Here is a 24,081-nt window from a genome sequence, read left to right on the forward strand (position 1 = left end):
ATTTGAGCCGTGCGCGAGAGCTTTTTTAAACGCTCACGTAGCTTGTTTAGCCGGAAATTTTTATTCGGCTGGAAGTGTTGGAACGTACCGTGCGTCGCAGCTCATAAACCGTGCGTACCCTTAATTGCACAGTACATTAACCTGTCGAGACGGAAAATGGCTCCTTATCTTGGAGCGTCACAATAATGTATTGTGCCTTTCATGCAGCATCCTTGCTATTTTCGGTATCGTATTATGCGCAACATACTTCTACAAAGGACGAGCTTTACGAAAATTTCCATGTCACATCCAGTGATTTCAAAACGCAGCTTCCGAGCGAGCGGTACAAACTGTGTACAATTTCACAACGAGTTATTTTCGTTCTTTAGCATGTTACCTGCTCAGCGCAAATTCAGCAGCGCACAGAAATTTACAAGCACAGATCGAAAATACATTCTCGCGCTTATTTGAACATATCAGCGGTGATACACCGGCAGTCAACGTATCAAAGACATGAATTTGGAAGTGAATCGTTTAATTTCATTTGAAAATCTTCAGAATTAATTACGCGAACGGAAGTAACATGCAAATAGCGAAACGCGCTGAGTGAGAAGCAACAAGGATTTTATTCAAAGGAACGCGCTGCCGTGAGCCGCAACTTCGACACAGATTTAACGAGATTTCTCGTTTCGCGATCACGCGAGCCACGAGACACGAGAAGAGGAGAGGAGAGGAGAAGAGAGGAGAGAGGAGAAGAGAGGAGAGAGGAGAAGAGAGGCGAGGCGAGGCTACGCGAGGCGAAATGTACAAACTAAATGCTGCGAAAGTTATCGGTGTGAAAGGAGAGTAAAGTGGCGGAGCGCGACGTTTCTTTTTTTTTATTCAAGAGCGAGAGAAGCGAAAGAGAGAAAGAATTCCAGAAGTCTGACGCTCAAAATTCATGGTCTTCGACGCGGATTTATCGCGATCTCAAATTGCGCGACGTAATGAGGAGACATTCGAGGGAATAAACGTCGCTCGCGGGATTGAATTACGAGGTAGCGAGGCTACGGGGAAGAACAGTAGAAACGGCGAAACCTCGTGCGAGGATAGCACGAGCGAATTACGATGAGAAAAGTCCACCCGCGCGTGCGAACGCGTATTTCACGATCGGTCCTGTCAAATTCCGATAGCATCGACGCGTAACCGGCGAAAAATGTCGGTCCCAAGACGCGAAACAAACATAGAACAAGAGCAGCGAAAGATAGGGGGGGTGAGAGAGAGAGAGAGAGAGAGAGAGAGAAAGAGAGAGAGAGAGAGAGAGAGGGGGGAGGGGAAAACGAGATCAAAATTATTCCGTGTAACGAAGCGTTAAGACGCACGGCGACGGCTCGGATTCCAGTCGGTGATCAAAGGGATTCGGAACAATCGCCGCGAGGAAGCCTCGCACGTCCCATCGCGAAAATCCCGGGATAGCGTGACTCGATAAACGCGCTTAACTAAATATCCCCTTTCGCTGCGTCCACATCCACAGACGGGGCTTTTCGTCCCCCTGACAGAGGAGAAACCATCAATTTTAACTGTGACGACAAAAAAAAAAGCCGTGGGGCTCGAAGTTTCGGTTCGTGAGTCAAAGCGCAAAAGTCAGTTACACGTGTCGCGACACGAAGTTATCGCCGGAGGCTAAAGAGCCGTCAGATATCGTTGAAGTTTTCCGTTTATAACTTCGCGTCGTCTTCCACCCCCGCGTTGTATTTTTGTTAGGGAGAAAATCGAATTGTCGAGTGCGTCGGGACAAACAATTCACGTTGAAATTTGATACGTCGGGAATGACCCGCGAGTATTTTTAAATACACGGGTCGTCTCCCCGTTAATGCGGCGAAAGCTCTTTACGCTACGCACAAAAGCGAGCAAACGAGATCCATTTCATCGCGGTAATCCACGTCTTCCACGTCTTCATCGTCGTTGTCGTTGTTGTCGTCGTTGTGACAGTGTCCGTTCAGTGCAATTCACATCGTTCTCTCGAATTTTATCATCGGAGCCGGACGAAAGCGAGAAGGACCGTTTAAACTTCATAATGATTAATTAAGGAAGACGCGATCATGACGGCTTTACTATGTGCGACTGCCATAATTGTATCGGCGGGCAGCAGTGCGCGTAGACGAAATAACCGTTAGGCCAGGAACGCGCGCGACCAAGTTTTAATGAATTGTCGAGCGAAATTAAACTTTATCGATACAACTTCCGAAATGCGTCGGGATTAATGCGCTAACAGGTGTACGGAACAGCGAGCGGTAGCGCAGCCTGGACGTGAATATTGTCCGCATGTTTTATTCATTTTATCCTCGATACTTATTTAACTGCCTTGACCCCGGGCGCGAGTTGGGGCAGAAAGCGATTTGAAATGTCAGATCGTCAGGATTTAAAAATCGGACAGAGTCCTTCGATGATGAAGAACTCTTTTCTCTTCCGTGACGTTTTAAAATCGCAACGACATATTTCAATTCAGTTTCGTTTTCACTGCCAATCGTTTCGTTCCCGACAATCGAACTCGATCAAAGTTTCAATGCGGATAATTGTTAGGGAATTGATTTCCAGTATTAAATATGTCCGCATTTCAGACGTCGCGTTAAAGTTTTGGTGTAAAATCGCGTGTGTACAGTCGAGACGAAGTTCTACATTGCTCTCTGCAAATTTCGTCGAATTTGAAATGTCAATGGGGAATCTCATCACAGAGAACGCTATTCTAAACAAATAATTATTCAACTGCTTCCGCCACTTTCAAGTCTAAAGGAAAACCTGCTTAGAGCTCTTTGTATAATGGACTAACTCCAAGTATTGTATGCATTCTCAGGAAATGCATAATAGATTCGGAATTATTCAATACTCGATTATTTCGGCATTCCGTTGACATTTAATCTTTATTTTCAATTTAAACGAGTTATATATTAATTATACTTGATCAACTACGAATAGAGTACGTATGATAATTAACTATCAAATAAATTATTAATAAAGTTCAATAAGTAAATATAACAAGTACCCACAATTAACGGGCAAATAAAAGAACCAACTTCCTTTCTTCGTAATCCTTTGTTATCGTTTTGTTTATTGGCATTGGAAATTTTCATGCGGTTTGCAAATTCAAAACGGATGAAAAGAAAAGAGAACAAAGGCAGCGGTTGTGTGTCCGGAAATATGAATAGAGATTTCAATCTGGCCAGATTTAAATTTGATATAATAACAAAGGAGAGGAGAGGATAAACAGAGATGAAAAGGAAACATTGGCAGATTCGAAATGGAATTCGCAGTTTATGGAGCATTAGAGACGCAAATCAATATACATGCGATATTTGCTTAGATTTTCAGTTTTGACTCGAATATGCTCACTCTCGAATTTAAATCGAATTTAATTCAACGCATATGGATGATTCAAGTTTCGTATCAACGATTATCGGCGATTATCAGTGAAAACTTTCGCCCGGGGCGCAAAATCGATGCAGTGAATCGACTTGATTATCGCGCGTCTGAATGGTCCGAAATTATCGACCTTGCCGGTTCTGGCCCGGAATTGACACGAAGGTCGATCGTGTCCTGCGGGGTAATTTGATTGTGTCTTGCCGAGTTCAGGGTCGAATTTAGCCCCGCTTAACACGCAATCATTCCGGTGGATATTATATTTTCGTGACATTTCGTCTCTCTCTCTCTCTCTCTCTCTCTCTCTCTCTCTCTGTCTCACGGCACGGCCAAACGGTCGAGCAATTAATTACGCGAATTACAAACAGGGTTGAATTTAGACTCACCAAACGTTGCACTGCCGTTGCATATTCGCTGTAGCATCCTCACTGCTGCGTCCTCGTTCTCGTCGCTCTCTCGTTGGGCCCCCTGAAGTTATGGAATTAAGTCCTGTGTCCTTTCACGGTCACACTGTCACACTGTCTCACTATATCACACCGTTAATGTTTCTTCGGATACTTCGAGCCTCGACCGGAGAAGTAGCGGTTAATCACGATCGCGCGCGTTAATAAAGGCGATATCATTACGCGCCATGGTGGAGCCGAAGATCCGTTATAAGCACATATTCGTGCAATAAATGTTTCCTCGATGAATTACCGTTCGATGAAGACCGCGCGTTACTTGTACGCGACAAGCTCAAGTGTCATCACAAACGACAGATTCGCGAAGATTCTCCGTAAGCACGACGACAATTGTCGGTGACAACCGTAAAAGTTGCTTCGAGTATCTCACACACAGCCGGCTTACGTGGCGCTCTACGCGTCCTTCCGCGCTGAGCTGACAGAATAAACTGCTCGACGGCATACCGATACAAACGTTTTTGTGTACACGCCTGTGTTGTCCGCGAAGGTCTCGGTTGTACGTTAGACCGTGCCTATTGTTTGAAATTACCCGGGGGATAACAGATTCGGTCAAGTGACGAGGCAAAAACTGAAACAAAATATTCGAGGTACACAGTGCCCCGAAGCGACGTGTTTACGTCGGAACTTTCTTCACTCGGAATCGCATCTACCAGAATCGGTTCTCCAGAACCAGGGCCGCCACCAGGATGCGCTCGCGTTCGAATGATAAACGAGAGACATCACCTCTCGAGAGGGCAAATTTTTGGGAGCAGATTTGTTCTCGACGCGCTGTCGTTCGGACGCGAAAGAACTTTGACGTGCCAACAACGTCGCGGCGCGATTTCCACTTTACGTCGCGCCAGTCGCGGCAGATTATATATTTCACACGAGGCCGATAAGAAATCGATTTTTCGATAGGGATCATCGCGTCGCGATCGCCCGCGGGACGACTCTCCTGCGAATATAAGTCCCGGTTGTTATAAGACACAAGAGGGATAGGGAGGAAGAGCTTCGCGCGCGCGCGCAACTAGAGACCACTTGGTGCGTTTTTCTCTAGCATCTCTGAGAGAGTCGGAGAGTAGGATGTAAACTGGAACGAACCTCTCGATCTCAAACTTTTGCGAGCGGGACCACCGGCGGGAAACACTCAAGCGGCACAAAAGATTGTCTCAGCCGGCGGTTCTTTGGGGGAATCCTCGCGAAATTCTCTCCTCCCTGCCCTCGATCTCCAGATTGCTCGAGGGTTCGGCCTTTATCCTGATTTTATAACTAGCGCGATAGTTAAGGACATAAGAAAAACAATTTTTTTACGGCTGATATAAGCCGCAGATATCGCATTTTCGCGCGACTCAGATACGCTACTTGACGGCCGTAAATTTTTTATGGAGTACGGAAACTTCTCTCCCACATTGCAGTGTTTATAAATCACATCAGGGGCCCGTAAAAAATATCGGCGGAATCGATTCTCAATTAATTAAAAATATTGCTCGTATTTCTCGCCGGTATTCTTCCTCCATCGAGGATGTCGATGGAACATTTCGCGAGGTATAAATAACAACATAACGACTTGTGCTCGACGAGACCTTATTGCGTTGATGGACAAGTATTTTTTGTCAACGATATCGCATTCATAACGAATCCAGCCGAAATTACATCGAAATCAAGTTGACAGCATGTGAAGATCAACGATCGATTTGATATTTTTTCGGTTCATCGCGATATCTGCAAGATATTAAGCAGATGTCGATGATCGAATTGTTATTCAGTTTGTATCATGCTCAAGTCGAATCGATGCATCCATATTGATTTGACTTCAATATGATACCTAAATGATGAGTACACTACTTAGATCATACATCAATAAAATCGATCAATATCTATATGATATCTTTTAGATATCGAATAAGTAAAAAAATATTGACTATACGTCGACACGATATCGACGAATTATTATTATTGTTTACCGTTGAATATTGCATATCTATTATCAATGTAGCGACAACTCGAAAAATTATCATCGATGTCCGATCATCGATTTCTGAGCTTAGATAGACCGATTATTTCGAGGATTCATGAGCGAATTAAACATTTAACATAACATAACATTTAACATAAAATTCGCGAATTTAATGCCATAGTACTTCCGTCCTCCCCGTCGATTGAGAGTTTCTTCTAAAGTGTCGTTCGCTCAATCGACGAAAACTTTCAATTGCCGCCATTCGCGGCGAATGGCGCTCTGTTTCTCTCTCTCTCTCTCTCTCTCTCTCTCTCTCTCTCTCTCTCTCTCTCTCTTGTCGCACTTAAGTTATTCATTGCGCATTTACGTAATTCGAGCGAATTGCTCCGGCGGATATCTTCGTGCGCGTTCCGAGCTGGCCGGAAGGTGAGGGCACATCCTTGCGAGACTAAAGCCGCAATTTACCATTGGCTATTGAGGCCACTCTCATCCTCCTATGTAACGTAACCCGACTAATTATAGCTCGTCCAATTAAACCGCAAGGTGAAAATCAAGAAGCCGGAATTCGCTGAGGAATCGCCGCGAGTGCGTAAAAACGTCGGTTCAGTTCAGCACGCGAGGAAAGATTCCTTCTCGTTTTTTTTCTTTTTCTAGAACATGCCTCAGAATGAGAATACCGTTATTAAAAGTTGAAATCCGCCAAGTCGGAAACGTAGAGCGTTGGGACGGAAATACACTTAAGTAAATTATACGGCTCCCTCATGGGCTCTCGAAGCAGTGCTATTCGTTACTAACCAGACGGAACGTAAATTATGACGACTGTTTCTCCGATGAAGATATCCGTTCGCCTTTTCTCTCTCTCTCTCTCTCTCTCTCTCTCTCTCTCTCTCTCTCTTTCCTCTTTCTCTCTTCCTCCCCTTTTCCGATATTTAATTTATAACTCTTTCCCCCAAGCACGCTACAGATCGTTTATGATCACTCGTTAGCAGAGTTAATAACTGTAATCGGTCCTAAAGATAGCACGGAACGATTCGTCGGCGAAATCAATCCGTATCTCGTGCGAATCGATAAACGGGCACAACGCGTCATATTTCTCGTTAATAACTTCTCCTACGCAGGTTCGCATTTATTTTTACGTGCACGAGCGCACATGCGCGCGCGTGCGACGCGATCGCAAAATAATTAAATTTCACCAGCCGCCTCGCGTTGACACGCATAAATTTTTCGCGTCGCACCGTTTAGAAATATCGCGATAATCATCGTAGCTGCTCAGCGCGGCTGATCACTTCATTCGTGATAAATGACGCAGAAGCGCGAGATTATTATTATTATTATCATCGTCACCATTATTTACCAACGGGCGAGGCGGCTCGTGCGCGCATGGGCGCGGCTTATTTCGCCACTTTACGTTTCGCTGACAGCACAATTAACAATTCCGTCCGATATTATCGAATGTGTGTTATTGCCAATTTCATCATCGTTAATTTATATTATAATTCGATACGTCGCGTATCCGCACCGAAACAAAAACCGGTGAGTGTGAGCGCGCGGGTACCGGGTCGGGGCCGGTAGTGGCGCTTCATCGTTAATTGGATTCGTCGCAACACCTGTGTGCCAAACGGGAAATAAAAATTATCGCCGTGCGAATACGACAATAATGAGCCCTCGTAGCGAAATTTAATTCCTCCGCGAGCTTCTCGCGGGAACGCGTGACGTGACGCGACCTCCGTGACCCCACTTATACGCGGTTCGCATTGATACCGATTCAATTATTCCGCGTATCGCGGCAACTCCGCTAATACCCGTCGTCCTTCTTCCCCCCTTCCCCTAGCGATTGATAAAGTCGATCGAATCGCACGGAATTAATTGCCGCCGTCGCTGCTGTCAATCGCGCAATCTGATACATGCGCCGACGGTGGCAGCGGCGCGGGCGGTAATTTGCGCTCGCTGGCGGGCAACGCGCGTTGCTTCCGCGCGCGCGATACGTGTCGATGCGCTTAGAATCGATCCCTTTTGAAATAACGAAGTTACATGAGCGAACTGCAAGCGGTCTGGCGCGGTAAAATATGTAAACTGCATCGCCTCGCGAATACACACACACACACACACGCGCGTGTATGCACACATGGCGTGATAATGCGTCTCGTACATCGTTACAAGCGCGCGAACCTTTCAATGCGGATCGATCACCTTTAACATGTTAAACCATCGCTTCCACTTTGCGGAGGAGATAGAGGATGCGGGAGGATCCGCCGTGTTGTTTCCCGCCCCTCCCATATGCTGTAATTATCGACGACGATATCGCTATCGTTGATCCTTCGAGAGTTAACATTTACTTGTAAGGAGGACTTTACTTGTAAAACGCATGAATCTATCGCAGGGACGCGATACGCTTGTATATACACTTGTATACTTGTGGTTGTGCGTAAATCAACTCTCATAATTCAGAACGCGGCTCCCTTCGACTCGCGCGCGATCGCCGCGATGACTCGGCGGAACGTGCTTCCACCCGAGGCGCCGATAATTGCAATGAAATAATGCCGGCGACACGCGGCCGCGCGCACTACGTTAATGCAAATGCATTGTTACGCGCGCTAAATTCTGATTATCTCGAGCCGCTTTCATGACCAGTGCGGCGCGGCCAATATTGTGCGTGTAAACTCAGCGCGCTCAATAATAAATGCAAGGCCATGCCGCGGTGTAAACAAAGGAAGCGACCAGACTAAAAATAGAATAATTCGGATACACGATGTGTGTCTCGGCTTGTCTCGCGCATGTTTGAGGAGCCGGCAGCCATTTCGAAGTTATCTCGGAGGAAGCAAGTTAAAATAGAAACTCTCCGCGAGCCGTCCATCGCGTTTCATTTATCGAGTTGAATATTAAATTAATGCGACATTTGTAATTGAACTTTATCATGAGAGAGAGAGAGAGAGAGAGAGAGAGAGAGAGAGAACTAGGAAGAAGGTTTATTTGTTACGAGTATATTTGTTTTCAACCTTCATTATTTCGTGCAGTTTTTACGCAGGACATCGTGCGTAAACGCGATGTTAATTTATAAAGGGACAATCGGGTACGGCGTTTGTCATAAACGAAAACACGGAATGTTTTCCCGCCGTTTTTTAATTATTGCACTTTTCCCTCTCCCTCTCTTTCTCTCTCTTCCTCTCGCGCACCGCGTGCCGTTTAATTTACAGGAATATAAATGAGCCACGATTATCCCGGTCTAGCGCAATACAACAACTCAAATAACAGAGTAGTTCTACCGCTTCAGCGTTATTCCAGGTATTATCTTCTCGGATTACGCGTCACATATCACGACTTTACTTTCGCAACCTTTTCTTGCACGATAAATCGTGCGACGACTCATCTATGAATCCTGCGGCCGCTCATTAATCAAACAGGATGCGACATTGTTTCCGCATTTCCCATTTCCTATTCGGCACACTAATTATAGCTGACCGCGCGCGCGCTATTTATCGGGGCACACATCGAGTGTTTTCCTTCGAGCAGCTGTGTGCAAATACCGCGCGATACGCGAGCTATCAGCTAAATGACCATCGCGCGCAAAAAGGAGCACGGATAGGGCACGAGAAAATGGATCTGCCCTCTATGCGCGAATCCCCGAAATAGGATATTCCGAAAACGGCGGATTGCGGCTCGCCTCTCGCTTCGCTCTTCGTACGCTTCGCTCATCTCTCCGTTTATGACAAAACTTTTCAAAAAGATTTACGATCAGGACATGTATACGAGGTATCCTCTGAAAAAAGGCAAACTCTTTTCGCATGAATTTTCCGCTAGATTTGTATTTTCCGCCGACGAAAAATTAGCTTGACGTGTGTGTGTACATGTGTGTGTGTGAGAGAGAGAGAGAGGGAGAGAGAGAAGGGGATGTATTCTCGCGATATAAATCGAATTCTCAGGTCGAATACAATTGTTAGTTTCAGTTTTGTTATTTTCCTAACTTTCCGTTGCTTGAGGCACTTCGACTTTGAGAGCACCGTGTATAAGCAAACTAGGAGAGAGCTTTCACGGTTGAAAGCCCGACAAGGTCATGCCTTTGAGTTTTCTTAATGTCCATAACGATACGCGTAACAGTGTCGCGAAACGATACAAAAAGTCACGGCCGGGAGGAGCGGCACTGAAAATTCGTCATTGACAAATGATTCTCGACGCGGACCTTGGAATTTAAATGGAGAAAGCGAGCGTGGGCTACGCGAACACAAACTTTCAGTTACGAATGGGAGCAGCGCGGGATTCAAAGGTAACAGAATGCGAAATATTTGCCGATCTGGTGTTTCTCGTCCATTGAAACGCAACTTCTAGCGATTAAAATTTCTTTTTAATTTATTTCGCGTAGTTCACTGAGTGCGCATATTTTTCATCACTCTAAACATCGGTAAATGGAGGTATTACGTGTCAACAGAGGGATGTGTAAAGTTCAAATCTGCCCTCATACATGCGTACTATCAAAGCGACGCGTTACTACTCGGAGCCGATATTTCGCACGCCGGGAGACTCGGATTTCCCGACTGGCTTATAAAATGTATGAGTTTACAAAACATGTTCGAACGGGAATGTAGCTCGCATTTTTACTGAAAAAACATTCAGACGATATCATGCGTCTCGTTTGACTCTCTGCGTCATAATTAATTTCTTGTGAAATCAAATTTAGCATTTTCTCCCGTTATTGTATCATCATTGTTTTCGCACTTTTTTGCATGTACCAAAAAATATATATAATTTGCACAAAATATCCAGATAACGCAGTTACAACAGCCACAGGAGTTTTTACCTGTTTACAATAAAGTTAAGTCAAATGTTTGAAACAAGTTACTCTTTTCCTTAGACTCTTTCCTTAAACAATAAAGTCAAGTTTGGCCGGTCTCTGAATATCTAATGTTAAATAGGAAAATACGAGCGTAAAATCAGAAAGAATGAATCATTTCGTCTTTTGGCGAAACTATAGTTAGCCGTAGGAGCTTCGAGTGATGCATGACTGCCGGCCGTTTGACTCGGAGCGCTAAATTCGGGAAAGCAGATAATTGTTTCGTGGCTCATTCAAAGATAGAACACGGATTCGATGGCGAATTGAAAAATAATTTCGCACGCACGCGTGCGAACAATCAGCAGCAACGTAGCCCGGAGATACTTAAGTGTTTATGTAGATTGCCCGGAGATATTCGAGGCGAAAGCTGCGGGACAAGATGACTGCCGTTAGGGTTACATTAGGGTGAAGTTCGAGACGATGGATGAGAAGGTATCGCGCGAATGCAAATGAACGATGCATACGTAATTTAATGGAGCGTATGATGAATACAGGAAATTCGTACGCGGCAAATTCTCCCCGTGAGAGACCGCTTAATGACGACGGGGGGACGGTATAGCGAGGGGAGTGAGACGCTTCTTTCATCAGCGAATTCTGTTCTATGGTTTAATTCTTGATGGCGGTTTATATTCGAAGATACCCCCTGCTCCTCTTCCCATCTCAAATGCCGATTTTTAAGCTGGAACGAAAGCTTAAACGAACGAAAAACGCCTATGTGGAAAAATAAATCCGCGTTTCGCGCAAATGTCATTTAGTTTCTCGTTGCAGCAAATTCAATTTTTGAGATTGATCAAATTTTCGGTTTGTTTTGCAGATATGATAATACGATGGACGTGGGATTTTATTCTAAAAACGGGATGAATGAATGACCTAGGGAGCTCGTGTGGGTCCGGTTTTTGTAAAGTCCTTCTTTTTATCCCAGTATTTCGCGGAAAATCCAATAAAGACACATTTTCTGTATCGAGGCAATATGTAATAATATTATAAAGTAAACAAACCGTGCGGCTACGATTGCGAAACCATCCCGTGCGAGGAACTCATATCATCATTTGCCTACTCTCTTGCGTATCTCTCTTTTTCTCTCGTAAAAAAATTCCCTTATAAATTTACCTTCGCGAAAATACGATATCCTTCCGGGATGACTGATTCGATATCGTTCGATGATCCGTTAGGTCGCTGTCTTAAAATACCGTAACTTTTATCACACGCGCGGATATCACAATCGTTTTCTTCTCTCACGAGTTTCCTTTTTTCCACGTTCTCGCGATTCTCAACACGGTGGTTCTCGCTCCAGCGAAAACCTTACGCTTTGTTATTTCGCGTCGAAATGTATACATAATTTGGTGAGATGCGCGCGAGCGTACGAAATTCGCAGGAAAAATCATTGTGCGTCAGAGATGCGACCTAAAAATAATGCGAGCGCATTTCCACCCACGTGTCTTCGGGCTGAATTTTTACGGACCAAGAAAATGGCCGTTTCGTGCAGGAACGTGGAGCGCAATCGTGGACGTCTTATCACTCATATGGTGAGAAATACATTCGCGTGCGCTCTTCCGTCCAACGACGGGCGCCGCGAAAATTATTATTTTTAGAAGTTGTGTTATACGTTCTGGAAAACGAGGAATCTAACGGGACGAACGGGAAACGTAAACGTGAGTGAACCGATAAAGCGTCGCTTTTAATATAATAACTTTTCTCACACAATGACGGATGAAATATTAGCGAAAAGGCTGCGTGCGCCCGTCTCGCTTTTTACGATATTCCCATGCAAATCTGTGGAACGACAAACGCAAATACGAACATAGCAAGTTAATCTTTAAATACCCGGCTTTTATGCCGAAACAGATAAACAGGACATTTTTCATGGACGGAACCCTGTCAGATTATACTTCAGTTTTTCGCGTGCGCACGTGATATGCTAAACTTGCAGGAAAGACGAACGAATCGTTCTCCGCACGCGCGAAGGGAATTTGAGCAGAGAAATAAATTGTAGCCGCGGTGCGGCGGCACAACACACATATGCAAATGAAACGAGTGGAAAAAGTCGCACGACGGAAACAGCGCCGGACTGCGGTCGGGGGGATGTAAATTTCATCCATTACGGGTTTTACTCGCGCCGTTTTCTGCCCGTTTCCTATTTTTCTAACGAACCGATACCGAGATGACAAATCGATAGCGAAATCACGACCGCGTCGTATCGACAATCGGCGCAATTACTCGCTGTCTTGCGATAAAATACATCGTAGAGTGTATATTCTTTACCTTTGTTTTTTTATTAACTCGATTAACTCGCGAGCCAAGCTATGATGCTGCAATAATCATGTGACGCGGGCAAATTACGTTGTATAATTGCACGAGTGCGATGCGACAATAGTGTCCTAAAAAATAGCGCGGCATATCGTAAATTATCGCTTAAATATCGCGTAAATATAAATGCGCCGTGGACTTTTTCGGTTGAATGAGAAAATCGTGCCGATGAAGCGACGGCGATGATTAAATTATATTGAATAAATCGGGCTACTAAATCGGGTTAAGTTCGCGTTGCTAAATTAGAATTATTACGCTCTCCGGTCGGTTTTACGAGCCGACGGTTTACGAAAGCCGCATTTATACCAACGCAAGTACTACTCGTACCCCAATTTCGATCGTGCGGGGAGTCCCCCGTCCGCGAGGAGTGCGCGAATTTACGATAGAGTTTCAAGGCCTAACGAACACCTCGCGGAAAAAACATTTTGCTCGGTCGAGGAAAGAACGGCGCATCACGCTCGTAAATTCGAAGAAAGATGTGTCACAGATCTCGTTTCAAGCGATTCCTCTCGAAGAGAGGAGCCGTTTCTTTTAGCGATAGCTATAAGCTGTTTTCTCACAATGCAGGAATTTGTATATTTCGAGTTTATACGTGCGGAATTTGCGTGACGATTAAAATCGACGTAATCTCGCGTAGCCGTGAAAACTACCGTCGCGCGTGGCAATGAAATAAACAGCGCTAATAAATGGCAAGCGCTCTGATAAAACGGAGAGTTCTTCTCTCGCCGTTACGCCGGCACTTGAGATCCTTTTATTACCGTCACCCTCTTCGTTTGTGGAGCGAGAAAATTGCGCTTCTTTAAATATACTCGACTTAAACGGAATTAAATGGAAGATCAAGATGATTCGAGAGACACTTCCGCGGATAAATGGGGAAACGGCCCTCGGTGAATACGAAACTTTAACATTGTGAAAGATCGGAGGAAATCGCCGAGAGAGTGGAACGACCGCAAATCGTCCGGAAAGCGCACCGTCAAAGTTACACTCGTGAGACCTCCTATATATCATTATGTCCTAATGTCCTAATTAAAAAAGATATCTCCCCACTATTAGGTTTAAATTATCACGCGTAACAATTAGAGACCGACTCTCGCTCGACTTCCTTTCTTCCTCTGTAGCCAAAAAAATTTTCGCTTTGAATAAATTACAGTTACCTGATAATTAACGTCAGACAATCATGCTCATCTGATAAGAGAAAATAACGTTTGCTTGGCAAAGAGGCTTGGAAAAGGGCCAGCTCGTCAGGCTCGTCAGACGGCCGCGCGGGGGTCAAATCGTAATGGTGACTACCGAAGGTATCATACACGGCCGTTGAATCCGCATATCTCTAATTGCAACGGACTGCGATGGTTTCGCGCTTGTAAATCTCTGACTAAATACGTTTGTCGTCGTCGAAGCGCAGCTGCACTGTCGTATGCAGCCATATCGTACAATTCGCACGACTCCTCCTACTATTACAATCATTCGCCATGGACGCGATGTTAACGATTCAACCGTAGGTAACAGATCGGGGAGCCTAGTTAGTCGGTAGTTTCTCCTAACTACCCTACGAGTTACAATTTTCGTCTCACACATTGATCCCTCCAATTCCGTCGACCTTGAAGGACCGATGAAAAATCGGGAGATGCAACACTAGAAAGATCAATGTCCGGATATTGATTCGCACTGCTTGTTTTCTCCATATCAATCTTCGAAAAAGCTCATTCGCAGCATCGACGTAAAATTATATGTAGTATTGTATCTCGGAAATCTTTCGAGCTGGATGGAATTCGCAAAGTTAACGTGAGACCAAAATATTTCGACTCGGGTGGCTGACTGCGATATTCCGCAGCGAGGAATTGCTACTCGTTTACGAGCCAGACGACGACAATGGAGGCTGAAAATTGCAAGCACGCGCGCGTGAGATCGTCCACGTTCATAAATACAGGCACGAATACTTGCCCGTATTTAGTGTGAAAAAGAGCCGCACACACTAAAGTAAAAACTCGAAACTCGATCGAAACGTATACGCGCAATGCATACGTTACCTCCGATGCGATTATCCCCTCTTCTGTTCTGTTCCCTTCATTATTCCCAAGTCCTGCGTTTCCGAATTTCAGACTCGCATTTATTCGCGATGGAGTTCCGAGCGAAGCGCCCCAATACACGGCGTTTTAATTATTTTCATAACTCACCGCGAGTCGTGGGAAACAAATTCCACGCAATTCTCCGTGACTAAATTACGTAATAACCTCGCGAATGTACGAAAGGCGGGCCGAAAATTTAATGCGCGATGCAATCGAGGAATCACTGTTTTGTTATCGAGCGAGCGTGCCTTCTGGCTGACACGGGCTAGCTTTCAGCAGAGTGGAGTTTGTTCCTTTTCATCTCTTATACCCGGTCTCTGTCTCTTATCGCGACGCCTATTCGCCAGCATTGTACGTACCCAAGTGTGTGTCTGTGTGTCTGAACATGTGTGTGTTTCTGTGTATACGCGACGCGCAATGTGCACCACCAACGACAGATAAGTGGAACGATGCCACCTCTTGATTAAAGGAAGAATAAGACAAGCCCGAGACGCAGAGCGCAATAACGGCGACGCTCCCGGGCGAAGTGCGCTCTCCCACTTGCTGATTAAACGCGACCGAAAACGCGCAGCACGCGCGTCCCCGCGGTGCTTCTCACGCCGCTGAATTATTCGTCTTCGCGTCTCAGAGTGCGAATTATCGCGCCGCCGGTGTTCTCGCTCTCGTTATCGATAATCACGGGGTTCGGCAACCCCGTGCGATTAGCGCGATCCCTGCCTAATTGATATATTAATTACCAGCTTGCATTAATACCAAGTGCCACATTCCCGTCGAGGCTACGTCGCGCTCCAATGAGAAATGAAACGAGCGCTTTTTAGAGAGAGAGAGAGCAGCACGGGCGTTTGTCCGCTGTATATTTCATTCGCGACGCGCTTGCGGCGCGGCGAAACGCACGGTATGGAAACATACCGGAGGAACATTATCTCCGTAATTCGCGCGTTTCTCACGCCGCCGGGATATTCAGCTCGCCTTTTACGAGAGGGGCGCGGGCTGCCGTCGCGTAACGTCGCGACTTCGTTTGCAATTGTCCGCCGCGCCGAAAACGCGCTCGTCGCAAACGCGCGGCCGCGCGGTGGAGCTTAACCGTGGCTCTCGGCCACACGGTATCATTCGACGAGAAATGAAGAACACGTGCGTGTTGCCACGGATGGTAGAAGAGAAATAGGAAAATCTGCCCGCCAATTGCCACCGATTCCACCGCCCGCCCGCGCGCGCCCTCTCTTTTCTCCTCAAGCCGAAGAAAAGCGGGAAGCAATTGAGCAGGATTTCACCCTCGCTCAGCGGTGACACAGAGCACCTTATCGAAATACGCGAGTTCGGCTGCTCCCAGGGCTTCGTGAAGACGTCGCGAAATAGCACACACGACGTAACCCCTTTCAACAGCTGTAACCGCGGCTGTAAGTCATGTGCGACTTACGGTAGAGTCGCGGTCGTAAGTTTAATTAAGCTTCCGAACCGCGAAACGATAAATCGCTGCGCGCGCTGTTGAAAACTTAAATTGCCTGGCCCTTTCTTGATATCCCCTTATTGGATATCCAGCGCGAGAATCTCGGGAAATTTTAACCACACACGAGAAACATGGAAAAAACGGAAGCGCCGGCTCGACGGAACGCACACGGCCTTCCATCGTTGTGTTCGAGGAGGACTCGAAAGGACTCGTGGGATGTTAAATATCACTTAAAGAGATACGTTTTAAACCCCGTAACTGATGTTTCTTTTGCAGCCGGTTTAAATCGATATCGACGGCGTCAATTTATTTGCTCTCTTTGCAAATACGGATACCGAGCGCCGATGTCTTCAAACTTTAACAGACAGCCAGAAAGAAGAGACATCTCTATTCACGTTTACCGACCTCGTCTCGACGACGTTGCTGCGTCTCCCTAGAAAATCCCCGCTCGCGCATTCGTGTATATTCCACCTACGACTACTGACGGACCCAACAAATGGAGGATCTCCAGCATGTACTCCTCTCACGCTTCGCCCGCACAAAATTCGTCTATCGTATCCTCGTCGACGAGATAAGACACATCGAGATAGAACGGAGGAGATGCGTACGAGGAACACGAAGCGAGATAAACATGATCGCCCCTCCTTCCCCGAGCCTTCATTCTCGCTCTGTCACTCTGCCCTGGCAATTCTCCGCCGCGAATTATCTCGTTTGGTAACCCGATTGCGCGCGATGAATTCTGAGAGAAGATCCCGAGACAACTCCGGCGAATCTCTTCAGAGTAATCCTTAATCCGTGGATCTGCACCGCGCGATTCAACCCTGCTCGGTTCTTCTCGGATCTATCGGCTGTTTCAGCGACTGTCGTAAACGATGCAAGTATTCGAGACGAAGGAGAAAAAACAGGCCGTTCGCCACCCCGAACTGCCGATGGTTTCAATGATTCTCAACTTAACCCAACGAAAGTGTAAGATTTCTTTAATGAGTAACGCAACTATTTTCCCGCTGAGCACGAATGTTTCCCGCTGAGGCAAAAAGACACATCAGCGGTTCAGGTTACAGGAAGGGAGCGCACTCGCGTCTTTCGCGATCGCGCGAAACGTTTTCCGCGTTCCACACACTCGCTCGATTATATCTGCGATTTATTAAGGGAGGATTTCCTCGACTCCGACATTCGATTTTCCGCTCGGTAAACACGCGCTCTACGCCCGTCTCTACTTAAGAAGAGTTTACATCGCGGGCGCAAACACCTCGCATTTCGCGCCAACTGGATGGAAAATCCGACGAAACAAAAAAACTTTCGTCTTCGTCGTTCGCTAGCTTCACACGGAGAAACCGCGTGGAAGCAAGTCGAGAGTCGCGGGGGAGACGGCGATTTAATTTCGTTTCTCTCCGTCGGCATTGAATATCCATATGCTATTTTTGCTCGCACTGCTCTCGGCTGTTAAGACTGGCAAAAATCGACTTTGAATTCATCGCGTGGCGTCCGCCTGTGCTGCGTCTCCTCTTGCTCAATGGGAGCTCTGCCGTATAATTTCAACGAACATTTTAACTGCCGCTTTAACTGGCAATAGTATGCAAATCGTGTCTGCGCTCCCCCCGGGAGATGGTGGCACACGAGTACGATGAAGGGTGCTGTTTTTCTCGTAATACGCATCTTCCACGTACGAACGGACAGCGAGCATGAGCGCGCATTAAGCGGACAGAATAATCTCGTCGTCGTAATTCAAGAGGAAATACCGACGTTACTCGCGTATGACGACAGGAATTAGAATGTTGCTGTTTGGCCGTTAACTCGCTGAAACGAGCACATAGGATTCAAGCACAAAATTGTATGACCTTCAATCACAAGTTAAGAAGCCGCTCGTTCTTGGCAACGCGCATATAATAGGAAAGAATACACGTATGAAACCATTTAATGAGCGCATTCCGCATGTGCTAGAAGAATGCAAAAACGCAAGAATGAGAAATATCTGACGCGCAGTGCGACAATCGAAGAGCGCGTTCAGGAAATCGAAAAATTGATGTTTATAAATATGACATAATTCAAACTTATCTCTCTCTCTCTCTCTCTCTCTCTCTCTCTCTCTCTCTCTCTCTTTCTCTCTCTCTCTCTGCCTTTTTCTCGAGAGACCAAAAGGATGTTCCCCTACGGAACTTCTTTTGTTGCCGTACTCACAGTCGCAACGCGCATATCTTTTGCTTGCTTCCGTGTTGCCTTTACCGTAAAAGACGAGACTCTTTTTCCGCGATGAGAACACAACCAATGGCGTGTTCGTGACTCTCGCAACAGCCGAGGCAAGATCAACTCGCGTCTCTATTTCGCGAAATTAATAGATGCGTTTGAGATACTGAGAAAGAGATGCAATGCTTTCAACAACACATACCAACTGTCATGGCCTGGATCAAAAGAGAATACGCGTACTTCGTAGTTTTGAATTATTAGACGCTATTGTAATATTTTAAGCGCAGGATAAGGGATATCTCAAGGTTCAGAGACGAAATTTCGATAAAAGCAGAGAACAGAGCGGTGCATTTTAACGGTCGCTGCGCATTGGTGGACACGACTGATTAAGTTTGTCTCCTCTCGATGTAATCGGACGTGCCAAGCAACAAAGTAACGTACACGCGCACATCCGTTCACGAAACTCGTCGTCGACAGTAACAGTCTATATCGAAGGTTACCTATAAATTCATAAATATTCGTGCATCTGCAAAGAGACACACAGGGAATTCGTCTGAGACTTAAAACGCGGACTATCGCGGCGTACGATCAAGCTCGGCTCTCCTGTAAAGATGAAAATCTCGAACTTGAGGGAGCGTTCTTCCGCATTTTGCTATTGCGGTCTTCAAGATCGCGACGTTCCCGAGACTCGGACAAGCGCGGACAGTATTCCGCCGTTAAAATTAGCCAAGGAGTTTCTATAGTTGACTCGACGCAGGGGAAGGAGCAAGACTCGCGCGGTAGAGAGCGGCTACTTGTATTTTTAGAGGGACTGCCAGTAACGAAAGCGACAGCTGACCATTTTACCAAGCCGACGATAGGCTCTTTCCGCCTAGATGCTAAAACCAATTCCCATCTGAGACTTCTCGCCTCTACGAGCGCGTCCGCTTTCATTAAGGAAAAAATAAAAGAAAAAAATTGCGCCGTGTCGTATCGTCGTCGAATAGCCAGATACTTTCGTACTTTTTCATGTCGAAGTACTCTGCCGTGAATTTACGGCTACTAATCACATAATAATTTATCTGTTAATCGCACTGCGTGCAATTTTGAGATAAGCCGAAAATAATTCGCACGATCGTAAATAGTTTACTGGTTATCTTCGCGAGTTTTACAAATTACTCGCGATTTATCGCACACGCGCATTCGAAATATCGGGTTTCGTGAATTTTAGAAACTAACTCGTTCGGAGGTATATATATCGTCGAACTGCATGAATGTACATCATCGCCCACTAGATGATATGTACAAAGCGTTCAATAAATTCGCGTAATTGATGTTAACTTGAATAAAAAGTATTGGTGAAGTCCAGCGACTGCTGTGCCGTGACAAGTTGGATCTTAGATTTTTGTTGCGCTTCTTTTGAAGAAATAACGCGACTGTCGTCGTTGCGATCGCCGCGAAGATCGATTCGAGATACTATAATCTCGCGAGATATGGTTTCCGAATCTACGACTACGTCGACACATTCGTTCGAGCGCGAGAGCATTTAACACTTATTAAAACAAACATGAGACGTCCGTCGGGACACTTTAACGAGATATCCGACGACTGGAAATATCACGAACTCTGTAAATCCCGCGTTTCGACGATGTGTGTCTGTGTGCGTGTGTATGCACCCCCCCAAGTCTCCTTTTTTCTTCTTCTTAGGATGTGTCAAAATTAATAAGCTCCGTGACGTAACCACGAATGCGTGAGATCAACAACACTGACGCAAAAGCGGCACACATGATACGGCCGAACAGTAATCACGGCGTGATAAGATGACGTTAACAGAAAACGTGCGTGAATAAATTCCACGAACAAACATTCGTGAGCAGAAGAGTAACGACGCGTGAATTCTTCGGAAGGATGGTCATTTGTCTCCGAAATAGGTCATACGTAAGAATGACAGAACGCGATGAGTGCGAGAATGCGACAACGTCGCACCGAAAATAATTTCACTGTTTATACGGTCGCGATCGAGGTGTCTGGCTGTATAGTTACGGTAAACGATCAAATAATTTCACGCGTCGCCAGCTCGAAAAACGCGAAAACGTATATCATCGTCGAGCGAGTGAGCGAATATTTATTCATCGTCTTTGTCGTAATTAATTAAATGTAATTGGAACAACAGAAAATGGCGAAAGAGTGCGCGACATAAAAAATATAACTTTTATTACTTAAATTGAAACAGTACCTAAAAATATTAAACTCTGATGCGTATCGCTTTTGACAAAAGCATGGTTTTCACGGGAACGTATTGAATAAATTCAATAAAGTTCGGTCCATTGCAAGCGACGTTAAATTACGTTAGGCTGTTTTAAATTAAGCGGCTTTACTGCGATTATGCAAGAAGAAAAAAAATAGCGCTCAAAATGAAATATCGCGTTTCATAGGGCAGTTTCGTAGGCGATAAATAAAGCAGCGGGGATAAAAAGAATTTAAAACATTCTCGGGCGCGAGAGAGATCGGCCGGCGAGGGAATTATATCGAGCGCAATTAACGTCGCGGGCGGTTGCTTCTCACACGACTAATCGAGGATTAATGACCCGACCACGCAAATAATTAAAGTATATCCGCGCGTAGACGAGTTAACTCCGTCACTTGCGAGTTGTTTCTAGTTGCCGCGAGAAAATGACGCTGTTCAGTTGAGTAACTTCAAATTTAAATTAACTGGATTCTATTTTCCCGATTAAGGTTCGTTTGCAATTAAAACACACACACGAGCGTTTGATGACTCGTCAATTTGTCCCAAACGTTATTTAATCCGTGTCCCGTGTTGTTTAAAATCCAAAATACACCAACTTCTCTTTTTCCTTCTTTTTTTCTCTCTCTTTTATTAGCCTCACGTTCGTCGCTGGAAACGACCGAAACTTTTTCCCGTAAGCTTTGTTTCTTCTTTCCGAAGAGCGGGCGGTAGCGGAACAACGCGACCGTAATTCGAAGACGATTGCGATCGCCTTGTGACAGCAAGATTGATACCGTTTCGGCGCGGCGTTTCGGAGTGAGGCGGATGCGGGTTCTACGACGCGAGCACGTATAATTATGCAAATGAGCGAAGTAGAAATAAGATTGCGAAAACTCTCCTCCTCCTCCTCCTCCTCCTTTTTCTCCCCTGCCTCCTCTAGTGTCCGCGAGTGGAGACGCGACGCGTCGCGTCGCGTAGCAGCAGCAGCAGCAGCAGCAGCTGCCGCCGTTCACGCTTTGGCATTATTGCCTACGACCGACGCTAATCCCATCTCATTTCCTGGCTGCTCCACTTCGCGAGGGCAACGAAACTGAGCGTAACGCGGCGCGACCCACTTGATAAATAAAAGTTTCAGCGACGTATGTCCGTGCCAATCCGCCGCGAGTCTCCAACATCTTGTCACTTAACCCTTTATTTGCGCGCGACGTGTGTATTGGGTGAGTGCAAAAGTTCGAGTGGATTCCGTGATAGAAAAATGAATTAAATAATTTTATCGAAAACATTTTATTCATTCTACCAAGTAAAGTCGCCACTGTTTTCTAATATCCAATGGCATATCGAACACCTACATATCTATAAGCGCTGCCGCAAAACTAGATCAGTCACGATACCTTTGAGAAACCTATTAAAAGTTTCGCACTCACCCAATATGTAGTGGTCGAATCGCGAATGCACAGCCTGCTGTGTGTAAATCGAGCCTCTTAATTCGATGTGATCAAATCGTCCGCATACAATCGCGCCGAAAGTGTCTATTTCTCACTTTCAAAAGGACGGAGGCGTTCAATTTCAAGGTATCTTGGTGGGAACGACGGAGTAAAAACCTTCGCGGAATTACAATATTTTCGTCCGTTCTCTTCTCCCTGATAAAATGTATGATGGCCGAGCTATCTATCACCGGCGGTGATTCGTGCGATTCGAGATTCCCGATGCAGCAGCGGCAACGAGAAAAATCTCCAGCGACTCTGGGCAGTCAATATTCACTGGCTCACAGCGTGAAAAACTATTAATGTCTCGACGCTGAGACAACTCCATTTTTCTTAGCTCCGACTCTTTTGGTGGCTGTCATTAATACAAGCGTCCCGGTGTGTTTTTCGAATGCTCTATACATATTAATAGACTATAGTTTCACGCAACAGTATAAATACCATCCCCCGGGCTTTTGCGTAACTAACGGTCCGTGGGAGACGTCTACCGTCCACTCGGTCCACACACCTACGACAATGGCTCGTGTGTGTGCATAGCGGCCCCGAATAAATGCTCCTCTCCCGCGAAAAAAAAGATTTATCAGCGTACGACTGTTAGAAATGGAGTCCCGCCCGATAAAAAAAATATCCACTTGGTGTGCGCTAATTCCCCGGGATATTTCCTCGATATGAGTACGAAAACAACGTATAAACGCGCGACTATTCGCGAGAGCGTAAACGCATGAGCGCACGCGAAGGTGACTATTAATCCTTATCCTTAAGCCAACACTAATTACTTTTAATTCTTCGGGGAAAGAGAGATAAAGAGAGAGAGAGAGAGAGAGGGAAATGGAACGCGCGCGTGTCGCGTTCACGTGAAAATAAAACACAGAGGAAAAGTAGGAGAAAGAGGAAAAGAGCGAAGGAAAGAAAGAGAGAGAGAGAGAGAGAGAGAGAGAAACGAAAACACTACGTCGCACGTTGCGGAAACGAAAAAAATCGCCGCCTTTGTCTGCGGAGCGTGTGTTTTTGTCCGAAAATTCTCCCGTGTACGAACATAAAGATCGCAGTTAACGGGGCGGGAAGGAAAGAGAAGGATACGCGCGCCGGCAATCACCGTAATAAAGCCGCGAATTAATCTGCGACACGAAGGCGACAAGCGGGGCAAAAATGTGCCGCTTGCGAATCGCAAATTGCAGGTGAATGCATTATGCGCTAACGCCCGGTCCTCGTAAATCACCCCCAAGCGCGTCCTCCCGAGACGCGTCGCGCACGTTTCGAACTCTTCTCTCATGATTTTGACTGTCGCGCGTGTTCCAAGGGCGGTTCTTCGGGGCAGAACGTGCTCAGACGAACGCTTTTAACGACGATACTTTCGTAACGGAAATTATTAAATATCATCGCGAGCTGGAGGAAACTGGAGCGAAATAATTGACGAGATTCCCTCGGGGAGCTTCGACAAGCAAGCAACGCGTTTGGAACTCTTTAAAATAACTATAATAATATAATAATAAGTAGTATAATAATAATAAATAACTATAATAAATATAATAATAAGTAGGATAATAATAATAATTAGGACAGTAGCTCGACGGAGCAGCAAGTACCTCTGGAGGTACAAATGTAATACTTGGGTAAATTTATTATCCGAAGTCGACCCGAGAAGAGTAGGTTTCCTTCGGCATTAGTCGTGCGTAAATTTCCGCCACGCATGTATAAATCATGACTCTCCGGTGCCATCGCGCCCCGAGGAGCGTCCCAGAACCGCCGAAAAAAACTTCCCGCAAAAGGACGACGCACGATCCGAACGA

At 45.8% G+C, this 24,081-nt stretch overlaps 1 protein-coding gene across 1 annotated transcript in view; it reads right to left on the reverse strand.

The window, feature by feature from the left end:
• The window catches only part of LOC105186038 (uncharacterized), a 56,526-nt gene extending 51,043 nt beyond the window's left edge, over window positions 1–5,483 (reverse strand). Inside the window, exon 1 of the mRNA XM_011145973.3 lies at window positions 3,762–5,483. Coding sequence (XP_011144275.1) covers window positions 3,762–3,798 — 37 coding nt within the window. The 5' untranslated portion in view covers window positions 3,799–5,483. The remainder of the gene's footprint in view (window positions 1–3,761) is intronic.
• Between the last annotated feature and the right edge of the window lie 18,598 nt (window positions 5,484–24,081).

This window comes from Harpegnathos saltator, unplaced genomic scaffold (genome assembly GCF_003227715.2).
Source record: "Harpegnathos saltator strain DR-91 unplaced genomic scaffold, Hsal_v8.6 scaffold758, whole genome shotgun sequence".
Lineage (NCBI taxonomy): Eukaryota > Metazoa > Arthropoda > Insecta > Hymenoptera > Formicidae > Harpegnathos > Harpegnathos saltator.